Raw genomic sequence first — 23,433 nt, 5'->3', positions numbered from 1 at the left:
CACAATGATTCTTCTTCCTACATTTGGGGCAGTCTGGTTGCACAATTACAGTTAAGGTTGGCTGTCATGGGTTCAGCTCTCATTTCAGGGACGCTGTTTCCTCTGCATGTGCCATCTGTTTACAGGCCTAGCTGCCTTGCATTGAAACAGCCTTAGTTGCTAGCTTAACATAAAATACCAACCCCCCCCCCTTCCTGCATTTAAATATAGTTTAGCTTAGTTTTACTGCACAATCCTTCACATGCCTGTGCACACACCTAAACACAATCTTCATATGCCCATGCACACATCCACACATCCATCACAAGCATGCAGTAACATATTCATATGTATACACACATTTCTCAAACGTCATATTTCAATCGATTATCTTGAACACAAATTTTATTTTCCCATATCTGCATGTTTACAATGTATATATAAGTGACTATAAGAAGGTCTACTTATTATTTTATGATAGCTTAAGTTGCAAGATAAATTTTTAAATGCATTTACCTTTATTTCTGTTTTTTCCTGCTAATGTTGTATTATGTTATGTAGACCAGCCATTTGCCTAGATTAGCAAATTCATAGCAGCTTTTTTCTTTAATTTCAAATGAAACTCTTTTATCACTTTTTAAAATGGTTTCAGCATTATACACAAGACAGTATTCTGAGAAAGAGACTTGATGTAGATAACCCAAGTAAATCATTTGCAGAAAATAAAATGTACATAGTGTGTGGCAAGATAAGTGAAATAACGAAGCATTATTATAAATGAACAAACAATATATTTTTTAAGAAGAAATTGGAATGCTCGAGCTCTTGCAGTTTTTTTTCAGTTATTCAGGCTTTTACCTGAAATTGCTTTAAAAAAAGTTTACCTTTCTTATTTTAACTAAACTTGCTTTTGGTACTTATTAAAATGCAAACCTGCACAGCAACACTTGAGACAGTATAGAATCATTGTCTGACTATCCAACATCACAGGCAACAAGTTTTCCTCGCTTACACTGAAATTAGTCTCATCAAATAAAGCACAGATCATGTTTCTGCCTGCTCTGTGTTGGTTTCTCCAGCTGCCTTCTCCCATTCAGTGGTCAACTCCGAAGAAATTTCTGTGAAAAGACGGTCCCAGTCCCAAGGACGATCTTCCTGTTGCAAAAGAATCTACAGTATTAAATTCCCATGCATTATTCTCACAGTAAATTATTATCTTTATCAAATTATTCCTTGACACTGGCTTGGAAAAAAAATCTGCTGCTATACCTTACAATTTCTGAAAATGGCTTTGACCTGTGCTATCACTCTTAATCCTTTATAAAATATTCATTATTATCAACAGATGTGTCAGACAATAACTTTAGAAAGATCAATGGGATAAATTTTTATAAAATGCAACAGGTCTTTATGGCATCATTTGTTGTTAAACCTTTAATGAATATACAATCTTCTTTATTAAATATTTCATACTTGATTTTCTAATCAACATTTCTAAAAAACATACATGGAATATTTTTTGCATGTAAGCCGCACGCTACAATAAATTTAGAATTATACATTCAAATTTTGGCAAATTTTAAGATTCATCCAGCTGTGTCCTAGTAAAAGATGACTATAACTATAAAAACACAACTTAGCATGAAATAAAAAGAAATTTCTTCCTGTAATTTATAAGTATATTTTTACAGTGTAACTGTTCAATATTGTCCAATTATCTGAAATATGGAATTCTCTTTAATACTGCATTTTTACGCATTAAATCATTTCACAATAATATTACCTCAATTAGGTCCTCAGCTGGTGACAAGCCCTTTGTTAATAACTTCAGATCAATTTCATTGTCCTAGTAAACATAAAAAAAAATAGAGTATAACAAAAATAGATATGCTGAACAACTATCTCAGAGTAAGACCTTGACTTAAAACTATGCATACCTTAGCTGAAACAATTGTTTACCACCACTAGTTTATAAGTAATAATCTTAGAAATTATAAAAGCACACTTCCAATGTGTGAAGGCAAGGATAATGTGATATTCTCTCTGGACTACAAAGGAAATGATACTCTAAAATAAAATTTACATTTAAGTGACAGAATTTGACTATGTCAAGCAGTCTACTTAGTAGAAAACGAGCCAGATCATGAAGGTGAGAAATTGAGGAGTGACTAGAAGAGTTAGCTATTTACACAAGGTGTTTGTAAAAGATGTGGGTGCTGAGGTGGGACTTGAAAGTTTTGAGTCACAGCTTAAAGAGTAAGAAGAAGCAGACAATGAAAAATGTTGGGCCAGAGAAAAAGCATTAGTCATATTTCTTGTCTAATTCATAGTACAGCAAGATCAGACCTAGGACAGAGACTAAGCAAATGCAGGTGCAACTGTAATACAACAAAAGTCTGTTTATGCACTTGCTTGTTTCTTGTTTCAACAAAGAGGAAGTTATAAAGTTGAAATAACTAACAATATTTTATACAAGCATTTCACAATGCATATTAAAAAGTCTCTCCTTGTATAATTATTGGAACAACTGAAATTTCTTAGGAAAATTACACTAACCAGGATTTGAAATGCTGCCTGTCGAAGCAGATCATTGTCCAGTTCTCTGTATGTTGCCACTCGATTTACAGCAACACTGACCAAAAATAAAGACCAGACATAAAGTAATAGCTTGAATTACTATAAGTTTTGCTTACATCACAAGATGGTTTGCTTGTTCCCCCCCCACCCTTTAGTGCCGGCTCTGGGTATAAGAATGATGGAACCCACAGATAATCTACAGAAACACACTAATCAAAAGGCAAAGTTAAAGTTCCAATAAAAATCTGTTTTAAGAAATAGTATTATAAAAGTATAGTACTTGGGTGCAGAGGCAACTCGTGTTGTTAGGTCCTCTTCCTGCTGTTCCTCTAGTTCAGGTATAACAGGTATATCTGCATAGATTGAAAAGAACATAAACATCTTCAAAATATTTTTAGTGGTGAATCCATAATTCAAAATACTCAGCTTGCCTTACAGCAGGGGTGCCCAACCTATGGCGTGCAAAGGGGCCTCATCCGGCCTACTCATTTTAACCAGACACAACATAATTTCATTTTTAACGTCATGATCCGGGCAAAACCCCCATGTTTTGGCCTGCGAGATTTTATATCATGTCCAGTTCAGTCTCGGGCGAGAAAAAGTTGGGCACCACTGCCTTAAAGCTTAAAAATAGGTGTTTCATAAAATTAATGCTGGTGTTAAAAAAGGTGTAATGCACAAGCATGGAAAATTGAGGATATGAATAACCAGAGACACCACAAATGGATGTAAAATGCAGTACATGGATACAAAATATTTTCTTGCTGGCAAAATTATATACAGATAAAGACTGTTTAACAGGCCAAGGCATTTACTTTCCCGCTGTTGTCTCAGACCACTTGCACTCATCTGTCCTCAGCCAAGGAGAGGCAAACTTCACAAGGTAAATTTCAGAGCAGGACAGGCAGTTGGAACAGTGAACATATTAGATAAAAGGAGACTTCACCACACTTCACAGGCCATGCGTGGCCTATCCATGAGACTGCAGAAACAAGGTAGTAACACACATCTTAAATGTGTAAAACCGGGCCAAAAACTGATGCTCGCTGACTGGCAAGGGCAGGATGGTAGGAAGGGGGAGTTGGTCAAATTTGTGTTCTCCATGTTTATTGGTCTGACCACTCAGGAGTGGATAGCTGGAACTGAGGTAGCTAATCAGGATAACTCCATATAGCCATGTCATCTGGGACAGTTTGAAAAAGAAATGTTCATGTAGCTCTGAAATATTTTGGTGTATCTATGGAAACTCACCAGTGTCTGAATCTCCTTCAGAACCCTTGTCAGGACTACTTGGCCGCAGTCTTTCACTAAATTAAGAAATCCAAGAGAAGGAATAGGAGTATGAGTATAAGAACACTCTTACAACAATTTCTTGCTCCAAGTTAAAGAACTAAAGTTGGGAGACAAAGATGTGCCGTGACCAGGCCACCTACTATTTCTTAGTAATGTGTTTGCAGCAGTAAAATCAAAGAGGATTAATTGTATGCAATAACAAACTATATTTAAGACATAAGATCCTGTGTCATGAATGTCAAAATTATAAAAGGCATTTACTTGCAGCTGCATGTAAGAAAAGGAACGAATTTATACAATTTAAGTCTTTGGCATTCACCTTCAGAAATAACAAGTAAGTTAAAGTGATTAGAAAGGTATAGGGATATATATATATAAGGGATGGGTCAGAATTCAAACAAGAATGTTTTAATAACTTCCTCTCAATTAGAGAAAGATCTATACAAATCCTAATGGCAAAAAGGTATATTCTCTTAAACCATTAAAAAATTTCCAAATTAAAGAAACTAAAAAAAGTACAAGGCATTCCACATATAAACACACCAAATACAAACAGAGCCCATTTATAAGCATGCTATGGGTCTTACCCCATTCTGAATTCAAGGGAAACATAGCAGGTCAACAATACTTACTCTTCTAAAGTCTCTAACCCTTCACCCAGCTGCCGTGCCCTGCAACCAGTCATGCATGCAAACACAGGTAGCAGTCAAGCTTGAAAAGCACAATTTTTATTTTATGGAAAAGCACAGAACATGCAGGGGGTTCACACAAGAGTTGCTCAGTAATGGGGACTGGAAACCCTCAACATTCAGGATATTCTGCTCAAATGTTAAGTATGCTAACCACAAAGATCCTGTGGACATCATTAAGTCCTTAAACATTGTAATACTCTAAGGAAAAAAAATAAGCTACATGGTGGTTACAGTACTGCACACAATCAGATAGGCTGCAATAAAAGAAGTACATGGATATGTCTGGGTTTGGGAAAATAAGCTTAAATTTTGAAACACATGCACTAAAGTGAACCAATGTTCATATCTTGTGGTTGTAAAGTGATTATAACTTGCAATTTGGGCATGGATTTTGCAATCACAGCACTAACACAGACATCAACACAACTTGAAACAAAATGTTTAACTGGATCCCCACATTCTGCACAAAGGGTAGAGAGGTATAAAGAGGAACTGAAGGCATCATACATCACTTGCAAACATGCTTCTGTGTGCACTGATATGTGTACATGATTCAAACTTTAAAACAAAGATTGGTTGTGACAGAAAAGGCATACCGAGGTTTACGAGGCGCATCTTCACCCCATCCCGACACTGCTTTGTTTGGTCGGTCTTTACTGCTTCCCTGCCAGCAATCAAAACTTTACTATATACCACAAGATGCAATACAAACGTGTACTGGCATGTTAGTTCATGCAGTATGCATACATATACATGCAGGAACATATACACACCATATATATAGCCACCACCACGCCATTCTAACAAATTAAAAATTTGTTTTTCCTGAATTGTTTTTGTTCATCACATTAATCAACATTTCTTAGCTATATCTAATCTCAAGCTTAAAATAACAATATCTGATAACTCTGCACAAAAAAAATAAAAGGTACAGCTTCAATGCTTTCGTTGTGACTTTGACTTACATTTTGTTTAATGGGTGCGGATAGCTCTTCATCCTGTTCAATGTCTGTAGCAGCTGTTGCTGTCACAGATGGTGTGGAGACTGCAGCTCTTCGTCCTTGTTTTGCACTCTAATGCCATTAAAAATGAGGGTATTCTTTAAAACAAAACCTAAGCATTATAGGCATAATCTATTCTACTGCTTTATGAAGCAAAATCTTTGTTAATTCCTTGGTATAAATGCATTGCTTGGGTGGCACATGCGACTTCATGTTTAGGTGCTTACGAGGTGTTGTTTACAATTTAAGTGAATAGAGTGGAGGAGAGCTGAGCAGATTATAAACTGAGGGGAGTAGGGCATGGAGTTGTGTGCCATTAACAAACGGAGATGATAAGAATATTTCAGCAGATTTCTTTTTTGTGCTGGGTTAAATTAGACTAAGTAGGCAAGGCTCGTGCCATAATGCACCATCTGAGTGATGCATTTGTACCTTATTTTTACACTAACTCTGATTTCACTACTTTAGTTCATTCATCATTTGTGGATTAAAATAATGACTGCAGCTTCACAAAGCCAAAAGACACAAAATGCGACTTGGTTCCCTCGTCTGAATATTCAGACAATCTGCGAAGATATGCATAATACATTCAACACTGTCTTAAGGCAAGGCTTGGATCTGGTTAACTAACTTTAGAGGTACGTTATGGAGTTGGTTCAACCTCCAACTCGAGACACATTTTGCAGGAGATGTCAAATTAATCGCATATTTTTGGTTCACTGAGCACAGCTAATGGTTTAACATAGTACTATCCAAAATGAGACTCAAACCCTTTTAGTTGTGCCAAAATCCAAGTCGTCGCGATCCATTGTTTTGACTGCAAGAGCCGAGCAACCGATTTCTTAAGGGAGTAGTTTGTGTACACATTTCTATCTTTATAACTAACTTTCCACATATACTATATTATCTAAATAAATAATAAACAATTTCAAAATAAGTATAATAATTTACATATATATTACAATGCGTGAAACTTACACATTGATTCTTATAGTATAACTGTATTACCTAAAGTAATATATTCAATTATTACTCCCTGGTCAAAAGGGAAACTAATCCGAACTTCAGCTGTGGGAAGACAACTCACACCCACGCTGCGGGATCGGGCGTACGAAGATGCTCGCATGCTGACAGTGAACGACGTTCACATGCTTGCCTTCTCAATATCTGGTTCCTACGCCACTGCTAATCCAAATTTCAGCTCTGGGAAGAAGACGGGCGATCGGCAGTAGTGATGATATCTGTAGAGTGCAGTCCCTTTTCACAGCCATATTTTAGAGTCGGCATAAATTTAAAACTAAATTAACCTTCTTTACCTTTTTCTAAGCAGGCTGTGGCATTTATTTCAGCATTCTATAACAATTTTACACTAAACTCAGTCTAGTACTTTCGCATTATCTTGGTTGTTGGGGAGAACATGACGTATGACTGTGTATATATACATATTATATCTGCAACAATATATGAAAGATTCTCCAAAGATCTGGCATGGGAAGTTTTGTCCACTTATCCGTGCTCGCAAGCCAGTTCAACCGCTGGCATTGGTCTCAAATGCTGTATCCATTTTTCTGTCAGCAATGTGGGTCAGAAAGCAGATTGAGTGGGAATTATCAAAAACATTCACAATCTGTAATTAGAAATAAAGCTCTATTAATATGCATGGTGCTGCTGTTCCAGATTATTCTGTTCCTTGTGGCATTATTGATGCTGTCATTATTACAATCACGCTGTGAGTTTCTGTCGAGCAACTTCTGGCTTTGGACAGGTACGTTCATCCCATATACTTGAAACCGTTTGCTGATCGCTAGTACCACGAGATCATGTTGAACTGCTTCTTTGCACATGCATGACAGATCGATTTTATTCTCCATTTTATAAATAGACCGCAGAGCTTCACTCTCATTGTCGCGTCCTGCGACACCTGTGATTAAGTAATGTATTCTTGAACTGTTGGCCGCCGCGACGTGAATTTTACCGACACCTGATTTTATCACGGTTCGACCTTATCGGCAATATATAAACAGCGCATACCATCTTTCATTACATTGCTGCTGCCTGTATCATTCATACGTGATTTTCTACATACCTGTTTGTTTTCACCTGCAAGTGGTGCAGCCATGGCATCGGCAACCGAAGATTTGCTGCAGCAGCAAGGAGTCGAGCACACGAGAAAGTGCCGTCGGTATGTTGCGGCGAGAAGGCTCAGGTCGCACCGCCCGCTCGATAGAGAAGGTAGGGACACGGCGGGTAAACGATAACAGAAATAATGCCTGCAGTTTTGTCCGGGGACAAATAACAGTTTGCCGGGGGACAAAAAGACCTTATCGAACGCGAATAGTTATGAGGGTGTGTACAATTTTACTTGTGCGTGTGTTCGCACGCGTTTGCGCGCGTGTGTGTGTGTGTGTGTGTGTGTGTGTTGTTGGTGGTGGTGATGGTGGTGTTGCTGCTGCTGCTCTTGATCGATGTTATCGTAGTTGTTATTATTATTACTATAATAATAATAATCATCATCATCATCGCCTGATTTATATGGCGCATACTCACGCGTATGAAGGATGTGATGTAAGCGCTTGAAACAAGAACGAGACCTGGACAACATACGGGAGACAGAAGGATAAACAGGAGTGCTGATGACTGATAGAGGCACACAGACAACGCAACGAGGAATCGAGTAACAAGAATTTTATGAATATGCAGAGGAAGACGAGTAGGGAAGTAGTCAATAGATGAGAAAAAAGGAGAGGGGGGTTAGAAGAAGGGGCATTTGTTCATACTTTGTGATGTGCTGTAACAAATGAGAGAATATCTGCTTCTCTTGAACTTGAATCTCGATACTTCCCTTCCTGTTTTATGTTTTCCTATTGTGTTTTTGTGTTACTGATAAGTCATATCAGTCGTTCGTCATGCTTCTCTATAAGAATGGGACAGATGAAGATCTGCTCAATTGGATACCTGGTCTGAAGTCTGTTCCTCCGCGGTGGTACTGATGTGGTTCTGTATTACCTTTAGCATGACTTTGCTTGGGTGGCTGATAAGGTTCATGGTTGAGTAGTTCTGGCACTCTTCGCTATTTCCTTTGTTTGGTTTTTTTCGGTGGGGATGGTGGTGTAAAGAAAGAGCGAGACATTTACTGAGAATTAAAAGAACTAAGAGAAAGAAAACAGATAATTGCCTTCTCTCTGTTCGTCTGTGTTTGAGAGAGAGAGAGAACAGCTTTTTTGTCTGACATCGTGTTAAAGCGAGTGAGAGTACGTAAAAGTATGTAGAGATTGGTCGTAATTGGATGTGTGGGAAAACCTAGTGAAGCAAAAATCTCTATAAACAACCAAGAAGCACGAAAGAAAGAATTTGTTTATTACAAACTCAGTACCCATTTATTTCTCTGACTATAACAAATAGGGCGTCGATCTGGAAAACCATTTTCTTAAATTTATGCTTACGTCCAAAATCTTAAACTTTTCGCAAACAGTTTTAATAAGATTTTCATGTTTTGTCTTTCGTTATTGCTACGGTGTATGATTAAAAAGGACCAGGTGGAATTCTGGAATATGCATTTTGGAATATCTATTTTATCTACAGTAAAATATAAGGAAGCGAAAAGCGTTAATAAACAACAAAAACCTCGATGGGTATGATGCCTACTCGCTAAAGCGTTTCCACACTTTAGAAGTGTAATCTGGGACATGTCTCTGGGTACTGAGAATAGGGCACGGGTGGGTGGTGGAACTAAGTGGCAGTTGTCTCTCAGTCATCCGATTCCAAAGCCGGGTTTATCTGAGCTTCGTAGAACGTGCCAAAGGTGGGAGAGGGGTGAGTCTGAATCTGCGACGCTCCATCGTAGATAGAGTAGGCTTTGACGGGCTCTTCAGTCTGCACCACATACAGGCGGTTGCGGTCGGGATCGACGAAGAACCCTGACCCGGACAGAAGGTACTGCTCCGGCGTGTAGTTGGGCTTGTTGATAGTGGCGATGAGAAAGATAATGAAAGAGATGAGCCCGAAGGCCCCGCCGATGATGCAGACGATGAGGCACCAGCCGATGCGCCACGTTTCGTTGGACCCGATGTGGACGCCGTAGATGATAACGCCGATGATGTTGCACACACCTGAGAGGCGATGACAAAAAGAACAAAAGGAGAGATGAGAGAAGAAGAGGTAAGCTACCTAGAGGCAAGTGAAACATGAATCTATGTGCAGATTCCATTTTTAAAAATCCGCTTTGTTTGTGAGAGGGGGAGGTTGAAGGGATTGAAGAAAAATAGAACAGCACATTCCGTTGTTGTGCTGCTGCTGTTGTTGTTGAATGGCTATTAAATATCGTTTTTAACTACAGACTAATTTCTTCACAAAATTAGAATATAGATTGGATGTCTTTTCATTGGTTTTGGCACTCATCATTATTATTGTATTATTTCATCAAATGATAACTATCATATAGTAAAAACGCCAATCGTCGCCATCATCGTTGTCGTGGTGTATCTTATTGCCGTTGTTGCTAACAACTCACTGGCCAGCAGCACGGAGACGGCCATGCAGCCCATGAGACAGCGGTAATACAAGCCCAGCGCCACGTAGATGTACACGGGCAGGATGATGAGCGGGATAGCGAAGAAGATGATGGCCAGGCACTCCATCGCCCTCACTGCATCTTGCCAGGCTAAAGTCACAGACCATGAAATACGCTAAATAAGGATATCGTTTTCTCTCTCTCTCTCTCCCCTGTTTATCCAAACTTGTTTTCTCTTTACTGCCTCCTCCTCAATCTTTCCACATACACCTTTTCTTTCTTTCCTTCCTTTCTTAGATACCGCAATCGCGCATTTAAACGCGCAAGCAAATCGTAGATTTATTTAACAACTAAAACGAGGTAAGGATCTATAAATTCACAAAAAACAGGATAGAAAAAGTTTTAATTCCATCATTATTATTATAGGAAACATTTGAAGTAATGCTTTCCAGTGACATTTGACCGGACACAATCGTCATTTAATTTAAATTCATCGTCATTTAATTTAAATTCCCCTCACCTTGAAAAAATGTCTTTCTCAATGCTCTGAGAAAAAGACTCAACAAAAACAAATACACTTGTGGGGGCAGGGGCGGGGGGAGTCATAGTCAAAGAAATTTCTATCCATACTGCAACATTTGTTAAAGTTTTCTGGATGCGTTCTGGTTTGACAAAAGGTCATGGATTTGTGTTTAATACAACCATAGTATGCAATATCACATTATTATAAACAAGGATACAAAGAAGGAAAGCAAATAGGCGGGACAATGACGATGTGGCAAGAGGTGGAGGAGGATTTATGACAGGAGAAAGCATCTCTTACCAGCGCCATACCACGGAAAATCCCATCGTAAGCAGTCCTGGCGATACAGAACTTCTTTCTGCGCGCACTGTGCCTTCCGCCACAAGCCGAATGACTTGCTCTCGTCACTGGCCCAGTATGGCGATGCGAAGGCGATGATGGTCAGGATCTCCGCTGCTAGCAGCGCGATGCATCTGCCATCAAACGAAATTAACGAGTATTGCAGACTAACGGACAACGAGTGAAGTTTCCTTACTTGCAAGTCAGTTTGATAACCGGACATATACAGACCAACCTTTGGCCAAGTTTAGTAAACGCTTTATGCAACCGTCCAGCAAACAGTCTTGCATGCTTGTCTCATTAATAAATGCTCTTATCCTTAGAGGTGACTTCGTACTGAGATGTCGTGGATGGGTTAGCCAATTATTAAAGAAATTATAAAACCAGGGTACCAGAGAAAAAATATCCAACTGCCAGCCAGCACTGTGAACAGGTTCCATTCCTATACAACGCTTACCCTCAACACTATTTGAACTCAGATCGGTTAATTTAGCAGGAAATTGCATGACACTAAGTAAATTGCTAAATGCTGATTGGATGTTGCATAGGACACCGATATAAACAAAAAATACTAATTAAATGACAAAAGGTTTTCCATTGCGCTGCCGGATATAGTTCCCTAATACATCACAATCTCGCTTCACAATGTGCAGTGAGATGCGACTGCAAGAAAACCCGAGGTAACAGCCTTTTCAGTGAATAATTTTACTCAAGTATGTAGTTATTTGTGCTTCCCCTCCCCCCCCCCCCCCCCCCATTGTTGATTTGAGCACTATACATACATGAAGACTGCAAGAAGACATTTCACTTTTGTAATCTTCCAGGAAGCAATAGTGAAGTGCTGGCATGGCAAAAACAAGCAAACAAACAAACACACAAAGGGTCACGGGGTCACCTTTCTTAAATTCCACTTCATCGTGAACATTGCATTCATGTGAGCTTCTATGAAATTTTCTGTGGCGTTTACTGCTTACTTTCCTTGATACAAGGGACGCTAATCTGTGTCTAGTGCTGAAAATCTTCCAAAGCATCCTGCTTAACTCCCATTGAACAGCAACAAAAATAGTTGAGATGGCGCAAGATGAAGACTTGTTTCACTTATACGACTTGCCACAAAGGTGTTATCAATATGGAGATTTTAGGAGATTATGAAACAAAGTTGGAATGGTGGACATATCGAGCTTAAGGGAACGGCGCTGGCTCGGGAGCAATTTTGTAGATGGAAAGATTATCAAAGATTGCAAATACACGATGCAGTTCATCCATCACACGTTAATTGCATAATATATTATACATATATATAAATATTACACATGACATATAGCTCTTTTCTCGTAGCTGTCTGTCGAGTAGTGACCGACATGTCGTCCATGCTCTAACAACCACTCACCCGAGGAAAGGGGTGGCAGCCGGTCCAAAAACGCTGGCCATGACAGCTGTGAAGAACTCTCAAAGCACGAAGAAGTATATTTGCACGATTCCAGCAGCTCCTACAAGTGGACAGACTCCATCGATTATACGTAAACATTTGAAAGAGTGAATGATTAAACACACTTTAATCTCAAGTTATCTATTTCTGAACACTTCTGTTCCAAAAAGGCATATTCTTACACAAGTTCAAATGTATTCTAGAGTGTAGTAAAGTGATAAGAATACATATTGGGTACATTTAATGCTTTCATATGTATTAAGATATTTTTTAAATTTGGACCTTTGTGTCCTAAACACTCAAAAACATATTCATGCGTGAAAAGTAAAATGTGTTCTGCTGTGGTCACAGAAAGATATGCCGGAATAGAACACTTTGGCTCAGAGTGTAGTCAATCCCTCGATTGGTCTGTTTATAAAATCAAGGTCATATACCACTACATATAACGCGGGCAGAAGCATCACAAGCATTACAGTTACTGAGGACAACATCATGATCAGCTCAACTGTCGTGTCTCGCCTGCGTTTACGTCAGAATTAAACTCCAAAAGCCCGAATGTTATCGTCAGTCACGTCTGATACCCGTCCCCTTGATTGCTGCTCTAAGGAGAGAAGGAAGGGACGGTCGAGAAAGCGAGACAGAGCTGTGCGTGTGTGTGTACGTGTTTGTTTACGTGTTTGTTTACTAGAGGGTACCGCACGCAACTATAATGACGCAAGCGTTCTTCCGCGAGCACGCATACCTCATGAGCTTTCGAATGCAGGGCTGAAGGAAATCTTGCAAATTGATGGCTAAATCCCCGCCTAGAAACGTTTCAACTTGTGGAAAACTCGTATGAAATCTGCTTTGTCACCGAGTCAAGCTCATCGTTCTGGCATCACCTCATCCTGTTATGTTTAACCCCTTCAGGTAAAGAGCAGTCATGAAATCGTGCATTGCGCCGACGCTGAATCTGTTTCACGCTTTGCTTAAGGGATTGGCTACAGTTCTACTTCGAACTAGCTTGACCTTTATACTCTACTTTTGGCATGCCACAGTCGTACTGTTGAATTTGCCAGAACTTTTAATTATTATGTATGCCGGACTTTGAAATTTCCAGACTACTAAACATTTTCATATATGCGGTCATATGCATGGGAGCGCGGGGCACACACACACCTTCTCTCATTTGCTCTAATACACATACCTTCTAAGAATATATATATATATAGACATATGTAAGTATCTGTGTGTTTTTATGTATGTACGAGTGACATAATACTGGATCTTATTGCTCCGTACGACTCAATACAAACTGGTCTAAGTGCACAACCTTCTGGTAAAACATACAAGGTGGGACAGGGCTGTGTCGTCAATGCAAGAACTTTAGTTTACCAGGGAAACACTAATACTGGCATAACAGTTTGAAGAGCTCTTGTAGAGAAAAAATCTTCACGTAATAAATTGCTACAAACTATCAAAATATTTCTGTTGTAATTGCTGCAAAGTTTTAAGTGTCTATAGAGATATCTACAGAAAACTCACGTTTCCAAACAGCCAGCGACTCGAAACTTGAAAGTTACTCCATGTGTGGTTTTCGTCCGACCTTAGCTCAACCACAGCAATGAGAGAGGTTGAGAGGGACTAAAATATCCTTCAGTTTACCCAAATATTATGGATGTCGAGGGTAATTCCAACGAACCTGTCGCCTGGACTATCTAGTCTTGTCTCGATTTCTGTATCACACCCAAACATACGTAGTCCAACAAAGCCACCTACAGGTTATTTTTGTACACAACAAGGCGAACTGCTGGCCGTCATGCATCGAAAAAAAAAAAATGCTGTGCTCTTCTGCAGGACGCTTTCCTTTGCAGGGTATAACCAGTCAGCCTTGTTGCCGTGGCCCAGAACTTGCTCGACAGGTTTCTGTATGTCAGCCTCAAAACTGGGCGTAGTGCTAACGTGGCCAGCCATGCAATAACTATATTTACCTGTTCTTGATCGGGTAGTTTTAAAGGGATGAGAGTGGGAGGTAGTGCTAACGTACAGCCGTTAAGATTTGATTGCACGAGACAAGTCAGTTTAAAAACGTTTATTTGCATATAATAACAAATCACTTTCTTTTCCTTTATGCCGAGTACCTTAAATTTCTAATGGCGTGCAAAGCTCAGTCCCCAAATCTGGGTGGATATTCCCCCTATAGGCCTATACATTATCGAGATGCACGCCTACCAACATTATCATGTACAGAAAGATCAAACTCATGACGTCACGTTTGTCCATTGATATCCTAATTATCCTATGGTCTCTGTTTCTCTCCTATTGACTGTAGCCTTGATAACGTATAGATGTATTACTTCACACTCTTGAATGCCAAATATGTGTCGGCCTTGTAGTCCAGTTTTTGCCTTCCTACTCCAGAAGACACCCCAAGAAACGTTCGGAGACATTCTAAAACTTTGTTACGATGCCATGGAACCCTCTACCTTCTGTGCTGAAACATAAGGAGAGTCTGCAGCAATTTTCCATCAGCAAACGGCTGAAGACTCGCTGTTTACGATCCAAACTGCCACCCAATAAGCCTCTTACCCAAGACTTTACTGAAATCACCAGCGACCACTACTCCACCGGACAGCCCCTACTAAGTAAATGGGTTTAGTTTGAATCCTTTGTACGAGAAGAGTTTATTCGTGTTACCTTACCTCGTTCTGTCACTTGATCTCCCCTTGAAGACCGACTGCTGCAGACATCCACGCTATCGGTGAGTCACTCAAGTTTACTCACGACAAAACTGTTCATTATGAAACACACATAAATACACACTTTTGTACCATTGCTTTGTCTGCACAGCTCTTCAATGGACTGAAAACAATGTGATGAAAGCCTACACAAACACTTGTTTCTTCTTCCGAGTCTGACTGGTTGCATCCTACATCCTTTGCCCAGTGCGGACAAGAACCCTTGGGCAGTCCCTCACATCCTCCAAACAGTCGAGCGCATCCGACACTTCCCGAAGTGAACGTGTCATACTCTTTCGGCAACTCCACCGACCTAAGCATTTTGAACACCTGTCTAATGTAAATGAGATGCTACCAATCAAATTCTCCCACCCCTCACCCCACACGTGACAAAATTTGGGATAAAGGTGTGTTCTGGGATAATGTTTCCACTTCTTGGAACGCAAGATTTCATGATGCACAACCTAGGAAACCCACACGAACTACTGGATGAATTTCCGACTTGAATTCTTTTGGAACATAGAGTTCAATAGCTTTTTAGTAAGCATTTAGTTGCAGAAAATATCTTTTGTGGACAGACTGGCGTCCTAAGTGGAACCTGAGTTTGTGAAGTGGGCAACAATGTCTAACAGTTTGGATATATCTTCCTCTTGTCTGTCGGGCTTGTATAATCTTGAGACATGGTGCGTCCACATGAGGTGCATCACACTTGATTGGCTTATGTTTCTAGAATATTTCCAAAAGGATAACGTTCCACCAATCTCATAACTTTACACTTTTGGTCCACCAAAAGATATAATGCAATTTTGCCAACAATTTTCGTCTGTATTCGAGAGTTCAGCACACAAGTATTTGTATTTTTTAGGAAAGAAAAACTGAGAAGTACAAACGAATAGTCAGAATTAATCCAGCTAATCCACAGTTTATGTTTCTTTGTTTATTTGGATTTTGTTTTTTTGGGGAGGGGGATTTTAAGTCATGTCAGTATCATCTACCAGTAATGTAGCCTCATGTTTCAAAAAGAGTACAAATCTCTTATTTTAAAATTCAAAATACATCTTGTCTTACCTATGATGGAGCATTTTATTTTATCCATGATATCAACTTGTGCTACTAAATACACTCTTTTCCAAGCCCAGTCTGTACTATCCACTTACTTAAATGTGCTTAACAAAATACTTGTCAACTTGTCAAACGTGCTTAACAAAATTACATAGTAATATTTAAATGTAAGAAAAACCTCTTGGCCTTTAAAAGTACCTGAAAAAAATCTCCAACAAAGGTGTGTTTTAAGATTAACGAAAACATGCTGGCTGCTTAATACAGCTACACTGCTTCATTTTTATGATAATTTGATCTGGCTGCTTCATATTAGCATGGCAATATGTTGTGCACCAGAGCCCAGGTTTTTCCTTTTAGATTTCAAGGTATCATGGATAGGAAATATGGATCACAATAAATGCATTAATTTTTAAGGTGAAAGAAACTCTTCCCATATCATGTTTGTCTTTAAAATATACATATATATATCATTTGCAGATCATATTACACAAAATGGATTGATTTACTTCTGTTTATGCAGAAACGTGAAACATGTCGCTCAGACAAATCTCTATTTTCTTCTGTCTCCAGGATTTTTACCTTCCATAATTTAACATTTCTTTTAATTTAATAGACTTGTTGGATATAGTGTACTGCATTCATTCAGTTGTTAATTATATAGCACACTTTTTTTATTATGATTGTTACCGTTTTTATGTGCTATCGCCTTTTCTTTCCTGTAGTCTTGGTTGGTTTCTTCGATTTCTCTCTATCATTATTATTATTATTGTTTTAAATTAACATAATTTTTAAAGTGCCACGAGCTTGCTCATAGGGCATGGATATGGCACTATAAAAATAACCCCTATTATTATGCTCAGATTATTGTTCTTCCAAAATCAGGTACATGATAGGTTTAAACACTTGCCTGGTTGGTATGCAAAGGAATAACATTAAGGACCACAGAATGACACTCTGAAACTTCTTTATTGCATTATTATTGTTCAAAAATATGTGCAGCACAATAAAAAGCCCTATTTGAACTATTCCATTTATCTTCTGTATCTTATTTTAAAATGTATAATAGCTGGAAAAAACAACACTGTTCAAAGTCATATACACCATTTTGGCTATAATACAACGAGGGACAAAATTGTCTCGACTTGACATTTGCTCTATAGGCGTCAAAATAAAAGCTTCCATTACAAATGGTCAATTGTCTGAAGCACTACGTTTAGTAATACATCATAAATGATAAACAGTTGAATGCTGTAGGAAAAATTACTGCAGTTATTACAACATCTAGCTGATGATGATGCTGTAATGACAGTAAGTACTAAAGCTTGTCTTTATCATGACAGTATATCTCTAGCTGATGGCAATACCAGATGTACACAAGACTGCTGTTGAAAGCTGGGTACAAGGACTACTAACATAAAGTCAACACCTTAATCATAAAAAAAATCTGTGAACTCCTGTTTCATCAAAACATTGCCAAGAAGCTTATCCAGAAAAATGAATGTATATGCATATGAATGTACTATATTTGAAATTGAGGATCAACAGTTATAAATGGAACGAAAAAGACAAACAAAAAACAGCTGAAGAAAAAATTGTTTGGAAAGAATAAATGTATGTTTCTTTCCTCAGGATAAATTCTACATTAACATTTCATTATATCCCAATAAAAAGGCTGTTAGTGGTTTTGCTTTTAGAAAGCTAAAATGGTACTATGGTATGTATATATATATAAATTTTAAAAAATAAAAATTAAGTTTATATCTTTCAATCTAGCATTGAAGACGTCATGCACTCTACAATCCTGTTGTGCGTCTCACTCTGTAGCAGAAACGTAACACCATTACCCAGACTCACAATCATGCTACATTCCCCCCCACTCTCTCTCTCTTCAATCCACCTCATGTCTAGATCCACTCTCCCTATGGAAATTATTTCCTAATTTTATTAGGAAACTGTATAATGATGATTCCAGCTGACAATTCACAAAAACATGAGATAAGTGCCAACACTGAGGACCAGCCAACCTGCAGGGAGGATTTGCTCTCGCTATTCACTTTGGTGTAGAAGATAACCAGGCTGATTGAAATCACAAATGCTGAAAGAGAGAACATAGCTGTCTTCAACATGCTGAAAAATTATTGCTGATGAAGGAAAAGAAGAAAAAAACATGATATAAATCAAATACAGTATGCATTATAAATATAATAGACAAAGCAATGCATATTCCTTTAATACTGTATTTGATTTATATCAGCTTCACCAAATATATTAGACTAGTTTCTAAGTAGATAATTTTGTATGGCCCACAAATGATGTTATAAGTATCAAAATGGCCCTTGGTGCAAAAAAAGGTTTCCACCCTTGCTCTATGGCATCAAGTACTATTCCTGACATTTGGGTTAACTAAGGGAGTTCATTGTACTTTATTTATGCATGTGCATGCCCAAGAAAGGCATGTTGCTTTCAAGCTTTACCTGTTGCTATGCAGACGATGGATGTATAGAACTGTCGGCTAGATGGGACCTGTGAAGATTTGAATCGCCACAGCAATAGTAACATATAGAGTCCTAAGACCAACCCTCCAAGTGCAAATAGACTAAGTAGTTGCAAGATGTTGTACCAGGCTGGAAAAAAAACCAACTTGGCTGAAAAATGATGTATGTTTGAAATTGTAAATGAAACAACAGCTGGTCAAAGTAAAGAAAGCAAACATACAAATAAAACAAATATCAAGGATGCAGAAAAATTAACAAAGGACAAATGTAATAACAGGCAAAGGAGCAGTTTGCAATAAAGACCAAATGGTTCTCCAAAATTACAAGCTGGAATACAAACTAAGATGCTATTTACTTCTTACACCAATCAACAAAATGATAGTCCCCTTTCTATCCATTATTTTATAACCTTTTTTTACCTATTGATTAAATGTCAATAGTTGAGTTTACCAACTAATCCACTTGCTTGTCTTTTTCTGCTGATTTATGATTCTCTCCATCCTTACCGTTTATTCCCTAATCCCTCTTTGCATTTTCTATGTTTGTCTTTTATTACTTGTCTGCACAGTTATTTCTCCTGATCTGTCCTTCATATACTATGTCTCCTTGCTTGCAACCACTGAGAGTGTGCTCCTTCGTGAGCATGATCATGCCTTACATAAATCACACATTTATTATTGAATTATCTCATCCTATACAGTTCGCACCTGCAAAGGCAAATGTCTTCATAGCTACAGCACAACTGGATCGATATGCCTGTGTTGATTGAGGTAAAGGCTGCAACTGATATATCCTTTTTTTGGTGTGTAACAGATTTAGATGTATTGGCCTTATCTTTTCGTCCATGGAACAAGAAATTTAAAAATGTCATAAGCAGCTTGAATGACGTTACTGCAAGTATCCTTTTACTGTGACCTTCTGCAGGATCAATGCAGAATCAACAATGATACTTTTAGAGTAGTATTCTTTGTACTATCCTCATTTGTCACTATTAAAAACAGATTTATTTTAAGCGTTTATCATTGTAAATTTACAATTATATATATAAAGGCTGAACAATATTTTTATTCATAATTCTAATTGTCCCTCTAATCCAGTGGAGTAATGAGAAACAGTTAAAGTCAATTTGAAAAGTTAAAGTCAGTCACAGATATTTATGACAATCACTCTAGACCCACTACTATTACTCACCTGGTTCATCACTAAAAACAGCTGGAATTAGCTGGCATCGTAAAACATCACAGAAGCGTACATACCACACACCATAGTAGCTGTGTGGGTAAATTGCAAACCATTCATAAGAGGCTATTGCCACAGTATACAGGACAAATGCTGGTATCATCAAACACATTAGCAGAATCTCCAAGCCAGTTTGTTCTGGAACAATCCTGGTAAAACCTCTAGAGGAATGTCTCCCTGTGAATGGCAACATGCTCATGACATTGGCTCATAGATATGTGCCAAGTTCCAAAGTGCTGATCTTTTTGCCAGTGTCTACATAGAAAAGGAATAATGTGCTGCTCAAGCCAAAGGGTTGTAATCTGAAAATGTAAAAAATCACAATCACTCCAAAAACTAAATTTATATTGACAGGGTGTAATAAACATTAAATTCTGTTGAAAATGCATAATGATAAATAGAACTTAGATGCTTGCTTCTTATGAACTTGGACAAATAACATTAAAATTATTGTTTCATTTTTACAAATATAATTTTATGGAAGCATAAAACCCTACTTAAAAAATAAAAGTATTCAAAAGTTTTTAAAAATATCCATTACAGATGCACATTACATGATAACACCAGACAGCTTTAAGAGAGTGAATAAGAAACATTTTCTGTTACCATTTTCAGTGTTTTGTTTTACATGAAAGTTCTTTGGTTAGGGTGAGAATGAGGATGGAAATTTTTAAAAAAACTTCAGACTAAAATATTAATTGATGAGTACATAATTTTCATCTCCTAGTGAACGTTGAGACATAAGTTACTTCATGTGCTTCCTTTTTACTTTTTGCAAACCCATTTGTTATTCCCCATAGTTGAGCTATATTATTATTTTAAAACGGATGCAGCTTTTCCATGGACTTACAACAAATCGATAAAAAAGTTAAATATTAAAACTAATTTAAAGAAATTTTTTGTGAAGTGTTTAAAAATTTCTTTTACATGGTTTAAATCGCTCTTTACAGTTACGCCTGTTGAACTCACTAAAATGGTTATTTACTCTCAACTTACGTCATTTATTTTTCTCGTCACAGATGTTTACTCACGTCGTCACTACTAGAAACAGCCACCAAAGACCGTATATTATATTGGTACGTGCCACTACAACTGCTAAATACTAAAAGTATACTTTACTATGTTAACCAATAATCAAAAACTGAATAAGAAACAGGATTTACTTAAAAATATACCTATACTTCGTTGCTGAAGTCTAAAATTTAAAAAAAAAAAAAGGATGTCATCACCGATTGTGAGGAAACGTAAATTCAAATGCTTTTGGCACAAACACCATTAAAATGTCACCTTGTGCGAGTACTATCCCTTTAATCCATATTTTTGTATATATATATAAAAGCCACCTGATTGAATTTTATTCAAATCGATTAGTGACTTTTAATTCACAAGGCAGTGTGCCACCCTCAGTAAATAACAGTCTTCCCGTTATATAATATCAGTGTCATTACCGTCTGCAGTTTCGCTTCTGACGGTTGGTTGTTCGATTAGCACCCAGTCCGGCTTCGGGTGGACATTCGTTTTTTTTAAATACGATTTTAACTTTCTTTAGAAGTTAAGAAACTTATGACCTACCTTCATCTGAAAATATAGTGGTAATCAAAGACCAAAATTTATCAGCAAAAAGATCTCTCGGTGCACCAGCGCTAAAATACGTCGGGCAGATAACTTATCACCAGAGTATCGTCCCTTCGCTTGAGAACGATGCCGGAACCTGCAGGCTGACACAAGGAGAAAGTTACAACGATAAACATATAAAATAGAACTAGTTTGGAGATCAGTGGTTGGGGGTGAGTGGTGGGGAGAAACTGTAGTCAGTGATAATTAATTGTATTCTGAAGTTTTAACGTAGAAAGAAACGGAACTATACAAAACCGTAGTAATATATATGCTGTCCTAGGTATTATTTACAGTCATTTATCGCTTGTAAACAAAGGAAAGACGTTCCAAGAAAAGCGTCATTAGGTGATTTTGTTGTGAGAATATCGTATAATGTAGTTGCTTTGTATCATTATCAAGTATTTATTAGCAGGTCAATATCGCAAGCAAGTACGTGAATACTGCCTTACGTTACGACGTTACCACGAGTACAACGTCACTACGTCATAGGAATTGTTCAGTACCTTTAATTTATAACCTTATAGAACCACAGCCATCCTTATCGTCTTATGCTGACCGACACATCATTATACGGAGTACGACGTATATACATTAATAGGTACCAATTCTAATATTTTCTTAACAGTTATTTTAAAGCCTAATCTAGATATATGAATAAATAATAAAATTTTGAATAATTGGTCGGAACCAAACAGACTGAATCGTAATTAACAATCAAGGTCCCTGTGCCAAATATATTTGTTTGTATATGTATTGTTTGTATATATACACACACTTCAGCATAATCGAGGTCTTATAAAGCTCGAGGTGATTCTAACGTTCAAGAGTTAAATTTGCTATAATGATCTTCGTAAGATGCGATAAATGAGTCGGATGCCCCTTGAAGGTCTAGTTAAAGAGTCTTCTTTTAACCTCCATTTGAGTCTTTTTTAAGTGAAAGGGTTTTTAGAACATACGTGCAGGACAGCCACCAACAGCGATGTAAGGAAACGATAAGCGCAGGTGAAAATCTGGGGAAAGTGTGCCCTGTGACCTCCCAATACACCTAAAAAGCACACACTTCACTTTAAGAGAAACTCCCAAGCAGCCATAGGGTTCGACAAAACCTTCATTGCTGTAGCAAGTTAGATGGCCAGAGTTTTCGCTGTCAATATTTTTAAAAAGCGTGTTTGGTGAGATGAAGCAAGAAGGCAATTAAATGAATCTTACCTAAATAAAATTAATGGTATTTCAGAGGAAAAAACTTATGATTATTTATGATAAAGAATGCCATTACTGTCATTAGATAATTGAGAAACTTGAGTTCACATAATTGAGTGAGAGAATTATTTTCAGAGACATTATCAATTATAGGTAAAATCTCAATCACCAGATGGATGATAATTACTTTTAGAAATCTTGCACCTGAAGAAGTTCAAGAAACTTAAATTTTCATGTCTTCTCATCACGATCCCGCAATATCTAATGAGCATTTACTTGTCAGTTTATTTGAATAGATGTGAATTCCGCATATTGTGTTAAATACAATTCAAATACGGTGGGCTGGTGGGTGCATGCAACGAAATTATTTCTTCATGATATCGACAAGTGGCAAAATAGTGTGGTACAATCTCATATTATTGTTCTATAGTTATAGTTAGATACAAGCTAAGACAATATACATGCATAAAATATACATGGCAGACACTCAGAACGGAGGGTCTGGAGGGTATTTGTGTGGTGGTTGAGAGGGGAGGGAACGGGGCTGCGTCATTATGGTGTCTGAAATCTAAAACCTGGGATTATGCAAACTGTAGAAATACCCACCTGCAGAAAATATGCTTTGCAGTCACGTGAGCTCAATACCAGCTGTTTTTGAAAGGGGACCTAAGCTCAAACGGGCGCCAGTCACGCTTGCTCTCGCGCGTAAAACAATGGTTCAAATAGTCTTTTATTATATTACTTTAGTTTTGCTTGTCAA

The 23,433-nt window shown here is 37.8% G+C and overlaps 3 protein-coding genes across 6 annotated transcripts; all 3 read right to left on the bottom strand.

Moving 5' to 3' along the window:
• Positions 1-366: 366 nt before the first annotated feature.
• On the bottom strand, positions 367-7,763 carry LOC112570655 (intraflagellar transport protein 43 homolog A-like). 3 transcript variants are annotated; one of them, XM_025249198.1, is made up of 9 exons: positions 7,629-7,763; positions 5,507-5,614; positions 5,138-5,205; positions 4,482-4,520; positions 3,808-3,863; positions 2,837-2,909; positions 2,536-2,611; positions 1,763-1,825; positions 367-1,134 (listed from the first exon to the last, which is right to left on the bottom strand). In XM_025249198.1, exons 1-9 carry the CDS (start codon positions 7,659-7,661, stop codon positions 1,024-1,026), a joined length of 627 nt encoding a protein of 208 aa, XP_025104983.1. In that variant the 5' UTR covers positions 7,662-7,763; the 3' UTR covers positions 367-1,023. The 3 variants fall into 3 exon arrangements, with proteins under 3 accessions (XP_025104983.1, XP_025104982.1, XP_025104984.1); XM_025249197.1 differs by lacking the exon at positions 7,629-7,763 and adding an exon at positions 6,313-6,425; XM_025249199.1 differs by lacking the exons at positions 4,482-4,520; positions 7,629-7,763 and adding an exon at positions 6,313-6,426.
• Positions 7,764-8,882: 1,119 nt separating this feature from the next.
• LOC112571096 lies at positions 8,883-14,203 on the bottom strand. Its single transcript, XM_025249907.1, has 5 exons — positions 13,868-14,203; positions 12,305-12,404; positions 10,876-11,048; positions 10,053-10,202; positions 8,883-9,651 (listed from the first exon to the last, which is right to left on the bottom strand). The coding sequence occupies exons 2-5, from the start codon at positions 12,343-12,345 to the stop codon at positions 9,290-9,292; spliced, it is 726 nt and encodes a 241-aa protein (XP_025105692.1). The 5' UTR covers positions 12,346-12,404; positions 13,868-14,203; the 3' UTR covers positions 8,883-9,289.
• A 2,866-nt stretch (positions 14,204-17,069) lies between these two features.
• LOC112571026 lies at positions 17,070-21,565 on the bottom strand. Of its 2 annotated transcripts, none has more exons than XM_025249805.1 (4): positions 21,429-21,565; positions 19,809-20,158; positions 18,597-18,767; positions 17,070-18,217 (listed from the first exon to the last, which is right to left on the bottom strand). In XM_025249805.1, the coding sequence occupies exons 2-4, from the start codon at positions 20,053-20,055 to the stop codon at positions 18,051-18,053; spliced, it is 585 nt and encodes a 194-aa protein (XP_025105590.1). In that variant the 5' UTR covers positions 20,056-20,158; positions 21,429-21,565; the 3' UTR covers positions 17,070-18,050. The 2 variants fall into 2 exon arrangements, with proteins under 2 accessions (XP_025105590.1, XP_025105591.1); XM_025249806.1 differs by having other exon boundaries at positions 18,597-18,746.
• Between the last annotated feature and the right edge of the window lie 1,868 nt (positions 21,566-23,433).

The sequence above is a fragment of the Pomacea canaliculata genome, linkage group LG8, assembly GCF_003073045.1.
Source record: "Pomacea canaliculata isolate SZHN2017 linkage group LG8, ASM307304v1, whole genome shotgun sequence".
NCBI lineage: Eukaryota > Metazoa > Mollusca > Gastropoda > Architaenioglossa > Ampullariidae > Pomacea > Pomacea canaliculata.
This window is presented reverse-complemented; position numbering and strand designations above follow the sequence as displayed.

Bases quoted from the DNA above. Each gene is read 5' to 3' on its own strand.
- LOC112570655 (XM_025249197.1), bottom strand. From the start codon at position 6,351: ATGGATCGCGACGACTTGGATTTTGGCACAACTAAAAGG. The intron at 5,615-6,312 runs GTTTGAGTCTCA...TAATGGCATTAG, and splicing joins ATTTTGGCACAACTAAAAGG to AGTGCAAAACAAGGACGAAG. The intron at 4,521-5,137 runs GTATGCCTTTTC...GACTGGTTGCAG, and splicing joins GATGCGCCTCGTAAACCTCG to GGCACGGCAGCTGGGTGAAG.
- LOC112571096 (XM_025249907.1), bottom strand. From the start codon at position 12,345: ATGGCCAGCGTTTTTGGACCGGCTGCCACCCCTTTCCTCGG. The intron at 11,049-12,304 runs GTGAGTGGTTGT...GTTTGATGGCAG, and splicing joins GCTGCCACCCCTTTCCTCGG to ATGCATCGCGCTGCTAGCAG. The intron at 9,652-10,052 runs GTGAGTTGTTAG...ATCGCCTCTCAG, and splicing joins CGTCTCCGTGCTGCTGGCCA to GTGTGTGCAACATCATCGGC.
- LOC112571026 (XM_025249805.1), bottom strand. From the start codon at position 20,055: ATGAGCATGTTGCCATTCACAGGGAGACATTCCTCTAGAGGTTTTACC. The intron at 18,768-19,808 runs GTGAGTAATAGT...ATCATTTTTCAG, and splicing joins TGTTTTTAGTGATGAACCAG to CCAAGTTGGTTTTTTTTCCA. The intron at 18,218-18,596 runs GTAAAGCTTGAA...TCTCTCTTTCAG, and splicing joins CATCGTCTGCATAGCAACAG to CATTTGTGATTTCAATCAGC.